We start from the raw sequence: 14,017 nt of genomic DNA, 5'->3' as shown, positions 1-14,017 counted from the left end.
TTTGAATAATCATTTATTAGAGTTGAAAAAAATTTGAATTATCTTAGAAAATCCTATAGTGTTTCCACACAAACCACTTCTCTAGACTCGCCACGCTCATATATAATATTAGCAACATATTATTATTCAGCAAGGTAGTTGCTTAATTTTTCTCGGACTTGATGTTGACAGCAAAAAATAAGATGAAAAATTTCGTCGTCAAAATTAAAATTTCTGGTAATGAATAAAAAATCAAAATGGAAAAGACAATAACGATAATATGGACGGACATGAGTTTTTATATGAGTTCAATTATCCACATATTTATCAGCATTATTATTCTAGTAATTGTATTATTAACATAATTATGTGATACTAATTGACAAATTAAATGATGAAGTGGTCCTTACACTCTAGTATTTATAGCTTTGTATGGTCGGAAAGTAACTTTTTTTTCTTATTAACTTTGAACTACTAGTTCAAATTTTATAAATAGTACTAGTGTACGTGACAATATAAAAGTCGATGCAACTATTGTGAAAATTTTCTCTTAACATGCTACGCAAAATGTTGACTCATTTGAGAATATCAATCTTGAAATTTGTGTGTCGTTGATTCTTCATTGGATCGAATTACTTTTTTGAGTTCAATGAGTTTTATACAATATTAAGGTTTAATGTTGCTTATTAAAAGATTCACCTTATTAAGAGTGGTGTCTCAAATTCTTATATATTTATCTATATTTCGATACACGTGGAATTTACTTATTTACAATATTCTTTAGTTCTAGGTTATGTCGAAACTCCTCCTAAACTTGTGTTATACTTTTATCATCCTTGTTAATAAAGTATATCTATTTGATTTGATATACTCTAATTTTTCTGTATATAATGTGTTATTGATTTATTTTTTTCTTGTTCTTTTTGCCTTTCTTCTTGCTAGGGTGGGGTATGTTAATGTATAAATTTCATATTGATTAAATATCAAAATATAAACCAACATATAAGGGATTCAACTACTCCTCTTAATAAAATTGATCTTTTAAGAAGAAAATTCAATCATTATATTGTCTAGTATTGCATGTCCAACATGTAGCATGAAGAAAAGGTTTACATTTTGCCACTTGTTAAGTTTCTGTCAAACTCGAACTTGAAACAACAATAAAAACTCAGACTCTGGGTTTAGAATGATGTCTTTTTTTGCATGAAAGAATGTTTAACAGACTCTTAAATTGGTGAGACTCATTGACATTTTAGCATAAATACATTTATATTGTGGCTGCTCCAACTCGGTCGGCCTTGACCGTCAAATTTTGTGACTAGAAACACTACGGTAGTCGACCTCAGAGAATAACTTTATGTTGTTGAGATTTTAGTGAATATTAATAATTACATTTAATTCGTCTCTAGTTGCGATTATTCCAAGATTTTTAGCAATATTTGAAACGTTAATAAAGCAGCTGATCTCAGCTTAACAGCAATAGTTGAATGTTTTCCTACCCAACAATTTTAGTGGAATGGGAAATGACCGCTAAACCCTTTGTTTTTTGCATTCAAAAGTCTTCAGCGGGGCATTTTTTGGGATTACAAAGAAAAGACCTTACAGCTGATTTTTTTCTGTGTCAACAATTTCGGCTGGAGCCTGAATTTGTATGGAGGTTAGATTCCTTTAGAATTGTATTTTATGACGGGTAGAATACATATCAAAATTATATATAGGGTTACGGTTCTCAATTCATATATAAATTTCATTTTATGTGTCATCCCATCAATATAAGAATAAAAAGAGAAAATATATTGAAGAGGAAGATCCAAAACCTACAATCAAGGTCAATAATTAAGAAGAATGTATTGAAACAATCAAGATTATAGAGTAAGAAGCCAAAGTCAAGAACAAGAATTTAGGAATCAAAAGAGACAATATTTAAGATTAAAGATTAAGAAACCAAATGTGAAAAGATTGCAATTGATCTCCAAAATTCAAGATACGGAATCAAGATCCAGTAATAAAAAATCATTCCCAATATGTTAAGTTATATTTCTCACTTAGTAATACTTTTTAATTATTTGACTAGAGGATCTTGGCAATATAGTAATTAGGTTTCCAAGTTCTTGAGATTTAATGTTCTATAAAATACTAACAAGTGGTATCAGAAACAATAAAATGTTAAACCATGAGATTTTTTAGAGTTGAATTCTGTACTTTGGATTTTTAAATTTTGGGATATGAATTTCAATCCCTAAATTTCAAAAATTTTGGATTTTGTTTTTGGAATTTTCAGAACAACAGAATTGTTGCAGTGCCACGTTTGGACTACAACACTGCGTTTCGACTAGGAATAGCGTAAATAGCGTGGCAAAGTCATAGAGTTGCACCAGGTGCTACAGTGCCCGATCGCTACTTGGGGTATTCAGGTAGTGTCACATTGCCCAGTTTTAGGCCCTGCAACTCTAATTTACTGTACATATTAAATTTTATTTTTTTAAAACAAAAGAAAAAAAATTAAATTAAATTAAAACATAAGGGGCAATCAAATTCAAATTTTGGTACTATTTTTTTTTTTTTTTGAATTGCTAATTTCTAAAATAGATTAGTTGAAACAACAAAGTAACATCTTTTGGTTAAATTAATTTATTTATCTTTTGATGAACCGGCATGTCCATAAGAAGTTGACTTGAAAACAAGAGACTCCAAACCAATCAGTACAATGTTAAAAGTATGGAATCTTTATCTTTGTAGATCGTGGTTAATTAGGTATCATCACTTCAATCTTAGAAAATTATTACAATCTTGTGTGATCAACCGACCCTCTTTTATTGTAACTTATTCTTTCTGCAATTTGGTAATTTAAATATAATTAATGTAACAATAATGGTTTTTTGTTCTTGCAAGATTTGATTAATCAATTAAAGTAAGTTGGATTAAATTCACTAATCATTTCACCTGGGAAAATTACTTGTAAACTAGTGGAATAAACAGACCTCCAATAGTATATTTATTTTAATATATAAATGAAAAAAAAATTAAGATCAGCGTAATTTTTTAAAAGCTTCACTAGCGAAAAATCTTTCATTTCTACAACTGACCGAGAGTCCCTATGCTATGACCCTTACCGTACTCCTAAGATAAAGTGTGACAAATTTGGATTAAAAATCCTTTCAAAACCAATCTTTTCAAGGCCTATTAGTTAAAAGTTGAATGCAAATATAAATTTAAATTCCACAGTGCATGACATGCAAAATTTTGTAGTAAATTAAGTTCGTCTTAACACGTGGTATTTTTTTTTCATCTTCAATGAATAGTATTATGCCAATAGTCTTACCATAGTTATGAGATTCGATCTGATTATAACACCAGACCATCGAGTCTATAGTTTTAAAACTCGAACTGGACATATACACTTAAGCTAATGCGAATATAATAAAGAAGTTGGTGTTGGCCCCCCCGAGGCATATTTCAGTCGTGTAAAAAACAAGGATGAGGTATACTCAACCTTACTGACAGTCGCAGTGTGAAGATTTGATTCCTAAAATATGGATTGGGACTTTTTGTGAGCATCAGTGTACAGACAACTCTTGTTTCCTAACCTATTGGGACACATTCCTCGATTAACCTCTCTCATGATGCTCCAAGAGCGAGGTGGTGGAAGACCCTTAAGGTTGTAGTTCAACCCTTTTTTTTCATTTTTTTTTTTTTTTTTTTTTTTTTATAAGAAGTTGGTGTTGTGATATTTTACTACTGTTTTGAGGTTCAGAACCTTAAAAACTCAAATTTGGGACCCATACAATGATGTGCTGGTCGAAAGTACATTTCCAGCAAAAATATATACAAATGGTTGTTCATCAATCTACATTGTAGCAGACTAGCAGTTGCAAAAAATTGTCCCTTCCTGGTCTGAGAGGCTAATGCATAGAAATATTAAATTGAGTCCAAATTATTGCACTGAATGTTGATAGCCTAAAAGCTTAAATAGTTAGATAACAAACTTTTTTTTTTTTTTTTCAAACCACGCCGGCACACACTGTTTATTCATGCTTGAAAAGAAATAAAGTACAATAAGCTTCCTAACATGCGAACTAAATTTCCTTTTTCCTCAAATTTTAGATCGATATGTACACAATATTCATCAATATGGGATGAAAAAGCTTGTACCCGGAACTTCTTGATTGTCTCTCATAAAGATAGTCCTATTTTATTTTCACAAAGATTAAAAAAAATAAAAATTAGCTAATATAATTGAAAGAATAAATTTTACTATCGTTTTCTCTAGTATACCCCTATCTAAATGGAATCAATATTCAAGGTAATTAAATTATATTTGTGATAACAAAACACGTTAAATTGGGGTATATTAGGAGGCTACTATATTAACTAAACTTTCAATTAAGAAACAAGACTATAATTTGGGACAGATAAAAGATGAAAATAGGATTATCTTTATAGGACAGAAATAGTATATCATATTGAATCACCTCATTTATAAGATTAAGTCATATGAATTGCTTAGTGTCGCCCAAATTGAATGCTAGTATAAACTCTTGAGATCATTCTTGGACCAATTTAATTTGATTTCTCAGGTTCGATAAACAATATTGAAACCTTGTACGACTATGTTTCAACAAAATCTTTTGCATATATTTTCATTCGAATGATTGATCAAAGGTAGTAGAGCTATAAGAGTGATAAAATTTGATCACCATATATGAGTTTCATGTGAATTTGCAAGTGTGAAAACTCTTCTCGACAGCCGAATATTCAAAAATAAATAAATAAATAAAATAAAATCATAATAAGCAGATGACAGCACTAACGTAGGACCATGTATTATTTATATACTTATAGGATGATGTACTTTAGCAAACTACTAACAGTGTAAACCAAGCAAATGGGGTGGGGTGGGGGTGAATTTGGGGCGGTTTGTGGGACTAAGGAAGATGGGCTGCTACCCCTCGCACCACCATTGTTATACAAAATTTTCAACACTCTTCATGATCATATGATACAGACCTATCTATCTATCTATTTTATGTGTATATATCTATATAGGGAGGTGAGTGGGGGTGGCGTGGGGTTTAACAAAACTTGAAAGTGACTTAAACAGGATTCTAGATAAGGGGTGGAGACTAGGGACCTTTAACTAAGATTGATAATGACATGTCTCCACACACAATCCATCTTCCTATTTTCCTCAGATATCAGACACAGATAGTTTTATGATTATCAATTTCTTATTCAATTAATTATTTAATCAATTAGGACAATTGTCTTCTTTTCTAGTATGTATAACAGTGGGACCAGAGATACATCAAATGATAGAGTGAAACCCGTTTTAATTCTTACAGTGCCCACATGAAATGTTATCCAATGGAAGTCATTTTAAGTTTTGAAAGTTTATACTAAAGGAAAGTTTATACTAAAGAAAGTCTTCTTTTAACCTTTTCTTTTTATCAAAGTAGTCATTCACTTGGTTGACGATCCATAAGATAAGATGACATTTATCCTCCTTGAAAAATTGTCTTTTGTGTCAAAGCATTATTATCTCGACTGTCCATTGTAATTTTGCACTTTTTTAGATGAATAAAAAGATCGATTATTTAAAAACTAATCATCGTAAGAGAATTTACTAGAAAACAAAACAAAAATTGTTGACAACTTAGTTTATTAACATAATATGTTATTCATGTTATGTCGACGTAGTGGTAATAGATAATGTGTGGAGTAGATTTAGACGAGTATAGTAACATAATGTGTTACTCATATTTTGTGGGGTGCTGGCCAGTGTTGTGTTACTAAGGGTGTTAACGAGTCGAGTCGAGTAGACTCGCGAGCTGAAAATCTCGACTCAAAATTTATTTATTTATTTATTATTATTATTTTTTTTTTGTCCAAGCCGAGTAAAAGCTCAATCAAAAAATCAAGGCTCTGGCCTTACCGAGTCGGCTAGTATTATTATTTTTTTTTTCCTTTCAGCAGGCTGCCTTTAAGGCAGCAGCCCGCTGCCATTTAAAGGCAGCTAATTTTTTTATTTTTTATTTTTTTGAGTCGGTCCAAGAGCCACACCGGTTGGCTCAAGCTCGACTCGGAACCTCGAGATGGGGCTTGGCCGAAGCCTCGAGCCAAGCCGGCTCGAACTTTTTTCAGGCCGGGCCATGGGTGACATCCTTATGTGTTACTCTTATTTTGTAATGATGGTGGTGACAAATGGTAGTGTGGATGATTTTAGATGAGTAACGTGTTTTTTGTGTTTTATGGGGGGTGGTGTTACTCAAGATTTTGGGCTTCTATCGAGTGATCACTTGCTAGTTTGTTCATTTCTTAACTTGACTAGAACTTTGGGCCTTCTTTAATGCTCTCGGACTTGGACTTTCCTCATTTGTTGGGCTGAACTAATTGGGCCCTAATTTTCCTTTTGGTTCTATTTCTTTGGGGGAAAATCATATATACCTTATAAATATAAAATATTTCATTTTATATTTACCTTATTAATTTTATAACATACATTACAATATAACTCAGTAAAAATACCAAATTTACTGTGAGAGAAACTTTCCTACTTTAATTTGTAACTGAAATATTTATGCAAAATCCAAGCGGGCAAAATAAATGGAAAATGCTAGATGTATGGGAATGGGGCTTCAAATTCAAATCGAAATTGAATGAGTTGATAATGTTACGACCTCGTTGCCGAATTTCACATGCTTGCCCCTTTGTGTTATTTATTCCACTGTGTATTTTATCAAATCTCAAAGTTTAAGAACCCTAGTTTTTGCTTCCTTGGCTTCTTCTTTCAGACGGGGAATTAAATTCTCGAGATGGAATTCTCGGTCGAAGGTTAGGGTTTTGTGTTTAATTTTATTTCCTACTTTTTAAATTTGGTAGTTGATTTAATCTGATCTTTTTTATTTTGGCTACACTAGGGAATTCTTAAAATAGTTAACTTTGCTTAGGAACTAGACTAGAGAATGAACACAAAGAAAATGCTCAACAACTATTATGGACTACAATCAATACATGGCTTAAGATATGGAATTTCAAATTCAAAGTGAGTGAGACATTGCAATATCAAGTGTATTCGAAACCTGATAATCAACATCACCATGAAGAAAGCATTCTTCATAGCGCGATAAAAAAATTGTCGAAATTATAAACCCCCTCCTGTGTTCATCTGATTGCTTGAAGGGTTCAATTTTTCCTAAATTTCTGATTAAGAAGGTCAATACTACAATTTCTATCAAAATTTTTGTGGGTTTCTACGTGTACGAAATTTGTCCGCTTGAAGTAGTGATATTTTGTGTAATGTACATTTAGTTTTAGGTGTTTAGTTGTTAATCCTTGAAATCAATTGGTACATGAGATTTATTTTTATCATAATTACACCAAGATACATTGATGAATATACTGGACTGTGCGTTAAAATAATTTGTGAATTGATTTGGCTATTTTATCATAGTTCTTGCGAATGTGAATACTGAAAATGTTTATCATTGAACAATATTACTTTGGGGTTCCATGAATAGACTATGTTATATTACATAACTCACAAACTTTGATTGTGAATTTTTTTTTCCTATTTTCATACAGAAATGGATTTATTGAATGTCTTTGTGAAGAACAGAGCAGAAATGATTGGTCTTTTGGTTTCATATTCTTGCAAATACACGGATCTTGTTGAGATGATAACGAATGAATTAAAACTTGACATGAGGAAGTCATGTTTGAAGATTGAGTGCATCGCTGATGTAGACATATAGCTGTGATATTGTTCTGTTAGGAGATTGCAAAAATTGGATTGGCATCAAGAATGTGTATCGTGGTCAATGCAAGGATATGTCATTTTTTCTAGAGAATCCTATAGCTTCAAATTGTTAGAATAATTTTTAGATATCTTTCATGGGTGTGTATTTATTAAATATGCAATTTTATGTGATTCAAAAATATATTGCTTATAAGCTTGATTATAGCACTAGGAATTTGTCTTATACTTGTTTATTGCATATTGTTGGTATGTGTAACGTTGGATAACGAAGATTTTTATTTTTGGGAGTCGTATTACTAAAGGAATGACATATTGGGTTTATGAGTAATGCTGTTTGTCCAAGCTCAAAAACAGGAAAAAATAGTTTGACTTAGTAAAAGATGATTGGGTGTTTGCTGTTTTTATTTTTCAAACAGTCCAAACATATGTTGACATGTGTACATCCTGTTTTTGAACCTGTTTTTTAGCTTGTTCGTGTAGCATTGTTGTGGTTTTATATGTTCGATATAATTCATTGCATAATTATTTTCATTAGCCCTTATCTCTGTTGATAAAAGTTGATTCCTGGAATTAGGGACTGAATTCTTCTAAATCCATCATATTTGTTTTGGGTTTTTTTCATGTAAGTTTTTGTAATGAACGTGTGCAAGCTTGTGAAATGTGTGATCTAGAGGAACAGAAGTTATCATAGACAGAAGTTCGGGGGTTATGTTCCGGCTATCGCATATGCTCTTACAAATTTTAAATTATAAAAATGTTCAATTTCATGAACCAGTTTCACTTTTGATTCTTGTCGTATTGATCAAGGTTAGACCAGCAACAAAATAATGTCGTATTTCCATAAAGTATATTCTGCACAAACTAAATAAGAAGCTTTCGTTTTCAGTCATGGGATAGGAAACTCCCAATGGAAGGAGAATCCATGCAAGATTACTACTTTCAAGATTCATATCATTATTAATAATGAAAACTAGCGATGCCCTTTCCAGATTGAAGTGGTGTGTCTATCTCTGAGTTGTTTAACAAAAACTAGTACATATGATCTGGAACTAGGAATTCAATCATTCAAAGCCGTATAATACCCAAGATGTTGCACGTTTTTCAGCTTTCATTTACTCAATATTTCACATATGACAAAGTCTAGACATCTAGGAAACATAATCAGAACAAGGAAAAATATCAAGTTGCATTATTTAACACAAAAGCCAGACATCTCATCCCATGTTGCGTGGTACTAGGTGAAAGTTGGTATCATACACTTAAATCAACTTCTTGCATCAACGTTCGAAAATATGACATACTAGATGGGATCTCTATTTATTTGGGACGAATTTTCCAACCATCAGATCAGTTTTTCTATTTATGATATACTTAGCAAACTTTAAATAGATCGATATTTGTGATTGAAAATATCGATTGCAGTGTGGAATTGTCGAATAAAAATGGGCCTATGTGTGTAGATGGACTTGGACGGGCACTTCCTCGTGATTTGCTGGTAAATAAAAAAAACCTAGTAATTCTTAACATCTTAACAAATGGTTGAGCCCCTTATCCCCTGTCGCTCATTCTTTGTATGTGATTACAATATCAACTTGAGTAAATCAAGCCATGCTATTAGACAAATAGAATGCTAGATAATTTTAATACATGCTAGATTAAAACTGCAGCAAGATTATGATGGTGAATTATGTTGTATCTCCCGCTTCAAAATGCTTTCTGCAAGCTTCTTTGTATGTGCGTAAGATGATGATTCTTGCGAATTGCAATGTAGCATTGTTTGAACAGGTAGTAATGCAATGTAGTATTTAGGCCTTGTTTGAGCCCCATTATTTTGAAAAAATACATTATTAAATAGTGATTTGACATCATTTCAACCACACATTCTTCAATAAAATAATATTACACGCAAATCTAAAATTTTTCCTTATTTTTTAATCACACATTCTCCATCAATCTACTATTTTAAAATACATTCTTCAAAAATAATGTGGTTCAAACAAACACTTAATGTCAATGAGACACTAAAAACCCATAAATCAACAGAACTACACAATAATAGTTTGAAAAATTCCAAATCTAAGTACTAAACTTTCCTCGGGTTGTGCTCTTCTACTCCTTCAAAAGGGTTTATATATCCATTGATAGAAGCCTCAATATCTTCAACATTCAATGATAAAGATCATTAATTTGCTATACAATATATAGATTTCACGGAATGAGGAATGAAGGTGAATGATATGTGGGATGATTTTTCATTTTTTGTATTAGGAGATTTGGGATTTTGATTTTTGTCAAATATGGTTATGTGGAATTGGGGGTTTTCTTTGGTAAAGACTACAATTTCGGGATTTCGAACATTAAAAGTGTGTTTGATTGACATGGAAAATATCACTTAGAAATGAAAATATTTTCCTTCTTTTGTGAAAAATAAAAATCACCTCTATCCAGGGAAAATGCTTTTCTTAAAAATAAGGAAAATTAGGCATATTTTCAAAAGTTGGAAAATGTTTTCCATGGAAAAAAAATAGCAATCAAACACCTCAAATAGGAATTTGGATGAAAAACTGATATTTTTCATGAAAAATAAATATAATCAAACACACTCTAATTGAATAAAGCAAATTGGGGCATGTTTGGTGGATCGTGGAGTAATAGAAGCTCTCGAGATAGTCAATTTCTATATGGTTGTTTATTATTTTCTGTTTTTACTTTGTAAAATATGGTAATAATTGTATAAAAAAAGTTGGAATGTATTTTATGAAATATTATTTAAAAATGGGTATTACATGTAATTTCCTCTATTTCTTTCCTTTTGTTTTATTTGGCCCAAGAGTTTAACCTTAATTTCTTTGGATAGTATCCTTAGGGTGTGTTTGATAGGGTGGAATTGGATTTTCCAACTTTAGGTATTTGATAAATTTTTTTCATGGAATTCAAATTCTTGGTTTTCTTGAACTTTGAAGTTTTCTTGGTTTTTAGGTTTATCCCTAATTGTAAAAAAATATTTTCTTTTAATTGACAATTTTCATATAAAACAAAGACAAACAAACACTAAAAGTTAGATGATTTTCTTGACTTTTTTTTGGGCAATGGAAACAAATACTATCTCTAATACCAGTAAATTATATCCCTTTAATTGACAATTTTCATATAAAATAGAGCCAAATGAACACCAAAAAATACTTTCATTTTAACATTTTTCACGTGAAAAATTATATTAATCAAACACAATAATTTACAATTCATACGAAAACAATTCTAGACAATTCAATTCCCTAAAATTCGTTTTATAGACAATTCAATTCCATTTTTACAATTAAATGGATCCTTAGTGACATGGGCCTTCTTTAGCCCTTGTCCTTGTCTGGTTTTTCGCGCCTTTTCTCTTGGTACTTGTTGCTTACTGATAGCCCCAATAATATGTTTTAACTTTCAAGTGTTCATTGGGCAGTCAGGTCTCGTCTCCATTGTTAAGACTTGGTATTCCATTTTAAAATGTCAAATTTGTTAAGAGGAGTAGTCCAAAACCTTATAAGATGGTTTTACGTTTTCATATTTATTTGATGTGAGATATTATCCCTTAACATGCTCCTACAAGATGGTGGCTCGCTTGAGCAAATCAATCTTGAAATTCATGTGCTCATTTTTTATTTTTTTAGTTTTAATCGGATCGAATTACTTTTTGAAGTTTAATGAACTCTGATACTACATTAAGATTTGGGGTTCAATCTTAAAATATCATCTTTGCTAAGAGGAATAGCTCAAGACCTTATAAGTTGTTCTATATTTTCATCTTTATTCGATGTAGAATTTTATCCCTTAACATCCCTTCTCAACTTTGTTGAATTTCATATTAAGAAAATATAAATATTTTTCTTTCAGGTATCAACGCTACAAAATTATATTCAAATAAAGGTGGTAAAAATTGTCTGTTTTAGTGCCATTTACCTCAAATTCCCTACCATTCTAGAATATATATAGTGGTGGGCAGAGTATGCTCATTCCGATTCGAATAGAACGAGAATCAATAAGTATCTTATAAATCAAAAGTAAAAAATCCATCAATTAAATATTCTCCCAAAAAAAGAACGAGATTGAATCGGCCATTTTGGTCTGGTAACTCAGTCTACCCCAACTATATATAATATATCCGAGGAAAAATGAATACAGCTGTTCTCAATCTAATAACTTAAACTTTTACACGCCCATATTGGTTCCGAGTCACTGTCTTCGCTTTCCCATATGCTCGTACATTGACAAACAAGTATGGGGTTTTAAAACACCATTCCTTATCACTAGGACCATCCATTTCTTCCTTTCTCTAAAGGAATCCACCAGCTGTTTTCTCATCATGGACAGCCAAAGCTGGCCTGGCCTAGCTAAAGTTTCGGAAAGTTCCTAGTAATTAAAGAGTTTGTACTCTTTCAACTTGCTCAATTTTTACCTTTACCTCTCAAAGCTTGTGATTTTCATAAAAATCAGTGCATGTGAACCTTAAAAAAATACAAAGGAAGGTCATCTGATTGTCTATAAATAGACAGCACCAGCAATCAAGAGTTTGCATGCAGTTACAGAACTTTCAGCTGAATTTTCCAAAGATGAAATTCTTGTCATTTTTCCTCATTGCCATCCTCCTTCTACAGGTATATTTTAGTTGAAATTCTGCAAAACCAGGGCTAATGTATATATAGTAATGACTTGGCTTAACTTTATATTTTCTATGAAATTCTATGTTAGAGTTTTGAAGAGGCATTGACCTTGAGTGATGCTGCAGATTCTCTTACTCAGGTAAATTACTTCCCCTTCTCGTGTTGGACCCTGTGTAGTCTGATCATATGTTCATACAGATATATAGTGATTAATCCGTAACATGTTGTACTTCTCTGAAGCAAAGTAATGTCAATTCTTGGAATTCAACCTTTTATTCAGGTGGATGAAGCAGGAATTTTAGGAGGCCTTCTCAAGAAAATCCCAAAACCAAAAATCAGTTAGTAACATTACATATAATTTGGCGTTCCCTCTTTCCCAAAATTCACATACAATATTTAATACAAATCACAAAGTTCTGATTAATTTGTGCAAAAAAACAGATTGCAGTCATGAATGCACAAGAAGATGCAGCAAGTCATCAAGAAAGAATTTGTGCCATCGCGCATGCAAAACTTGTTGCTTGAGATGCCATTGCGTGCCGCCAGGAACTTATGGCAACAAAAATGTGTGTCCCTGTTATGCTAAGCTACGAACACACGGAAATAAGCCCAAGTGTCCTTGAAATCTTTGCCCTGCTTAAAAGCACTTATAATATTAAGCAGATTAAACATTCTACAAGTGTGTGTGATACATATATTATTCATATATCTTTGCGGATTAGTTCTGCATGAATAATTCTAATCATTTAGTAAGTGAAAAGAACAGGATTACAGTGTGCAAATAATCCTTGTGGGATTTTGACTTGTCAAGATCTGATGAACGATTACATAAGGTAATAATTGGATGCAGTCAAAAGTCTGTTTAGCAAGCTGATGAATACAAGTTGTAAGCCTTTTGTAGCCAGTGTACGGGAGTCTTTTGTTATTATTGTGTGATTAGTTTATGATATTTATTAATTAAAAAAAAAAAGGTTGAACCCCATCTTGAGGGCTCCTACCATTCCATCCTTAGAGTCTTGTGAGGGAGGTAAATCACGGGATGTGTCACAGTAGGCCAGAGAACAAGAGTTGCATGTACACTGAGTCTACAAGGAGTTCAATTCCATATCTCAGGAATCGAACCCCTACACTGCGGCTGTCAGCAAGATGTGAGATAATCTCACTTCTGTCAATTGCACCACTGGACTATGTCTCGGGGGCAAAATTTTATTAATTAGTTACACTTGTAATTGACTTAGTTGATTAAGTCTTTGTTTTCTAAATTTGCACTTGCAAAGCAATAACGAAGCTAGGATTCGAATTCAATGGAGCTTAATTTAACTTCGGAAAACTTTTCATAAATATAAATAGTATTTAAAATAAAAATAACTTGAAAAGGCATATAAATTTTTTTTTCTCAAATTTCAGTGAGATCTTACCCACTTGCCCTCACTTGGCTCCACCATTGTGACAAAATAGAGAGTGAGTTTTGGAGAGCCAAACTCACTCTCTATAATTAAATGTATTTAAAGTATTTCAATTTTTAAAATATAAAAATAATAAAATAATATAGAAAAAAACTAGTTAAAATAAAAATTAAAAAATAATAATAAATATTTTTTGTGATTAGTAAAATTAACTTGTTGGAGTACTT

General features: G+C 31.7%; 1 protein-coding gene across 1 annotated transcript; it reads left to right on the top strand.

Moving 5' to 3' along the window:
• Positions 1-12,180: 12,180 nt before the first annotated feature.
• LOC111409113 (gibberellin-regulated protein 11-like) lies at positions 12,181-13,689 on the top strand. The gene is made up of 4 exons (XM_023039053.1): positions 12,181-12,378; positions 12,473-12,523; positions 12,665-12,722; positions 12,826-13,689. The coding sequence occupies exons 1-4, from the start codon at positions 12,298-12,300 to the stop codon at positions 13,005-13,007; spliced, it is 372 nt and encodes a 123-aa protein (XP_022894821.1). The 5' UTR covers positions 12,181-12,297; the 3' UTR covers positions 13,008-13,689.
• Positions 13,690-14,017: the final 328 nt, after the last annotated feature.

This window comes from Olea europaea, chromosome 14, assembly GCF_002742605.1.
Source record: "Olea europaea var. sylvestris chromosome 14, O_europaea_v1, whole genome shotgun sequence".
Classification (NCBI taxonomy): domain Eukaryota; kingdom Viridiplantae; phylum Streptophyta; class Magnoliopsida; order Lamiales; family Oleaceae; genus Olea; species Olea europaea.
This window is presented reverse-complemented; position numbering and strand designations above follow the sequence as displayed.

Coding starts and splice junctions, on each gene's coding strand:
- LOC111409113 (XM_023039053.1), top strand. CDS start 12,298: ATGCAGTTACAGAACTTTCAGCTGAATTTTCCAAAGATGAAATTCTTG. Junction 12,379..12,472: donor TTGCCATCCTCCTTCTACAG/GTATATTTTAGT, acceptor ATTCTATGTTAG/AGTTTTGAAGAGGCATTGAC. Junction 12,723..12,825: donor AATCCCAAAACCAAAAATCA/GTTAGTAACATT, acceptor GCAAAAAAACAG/ATTGCAGTCATGAATGCACA.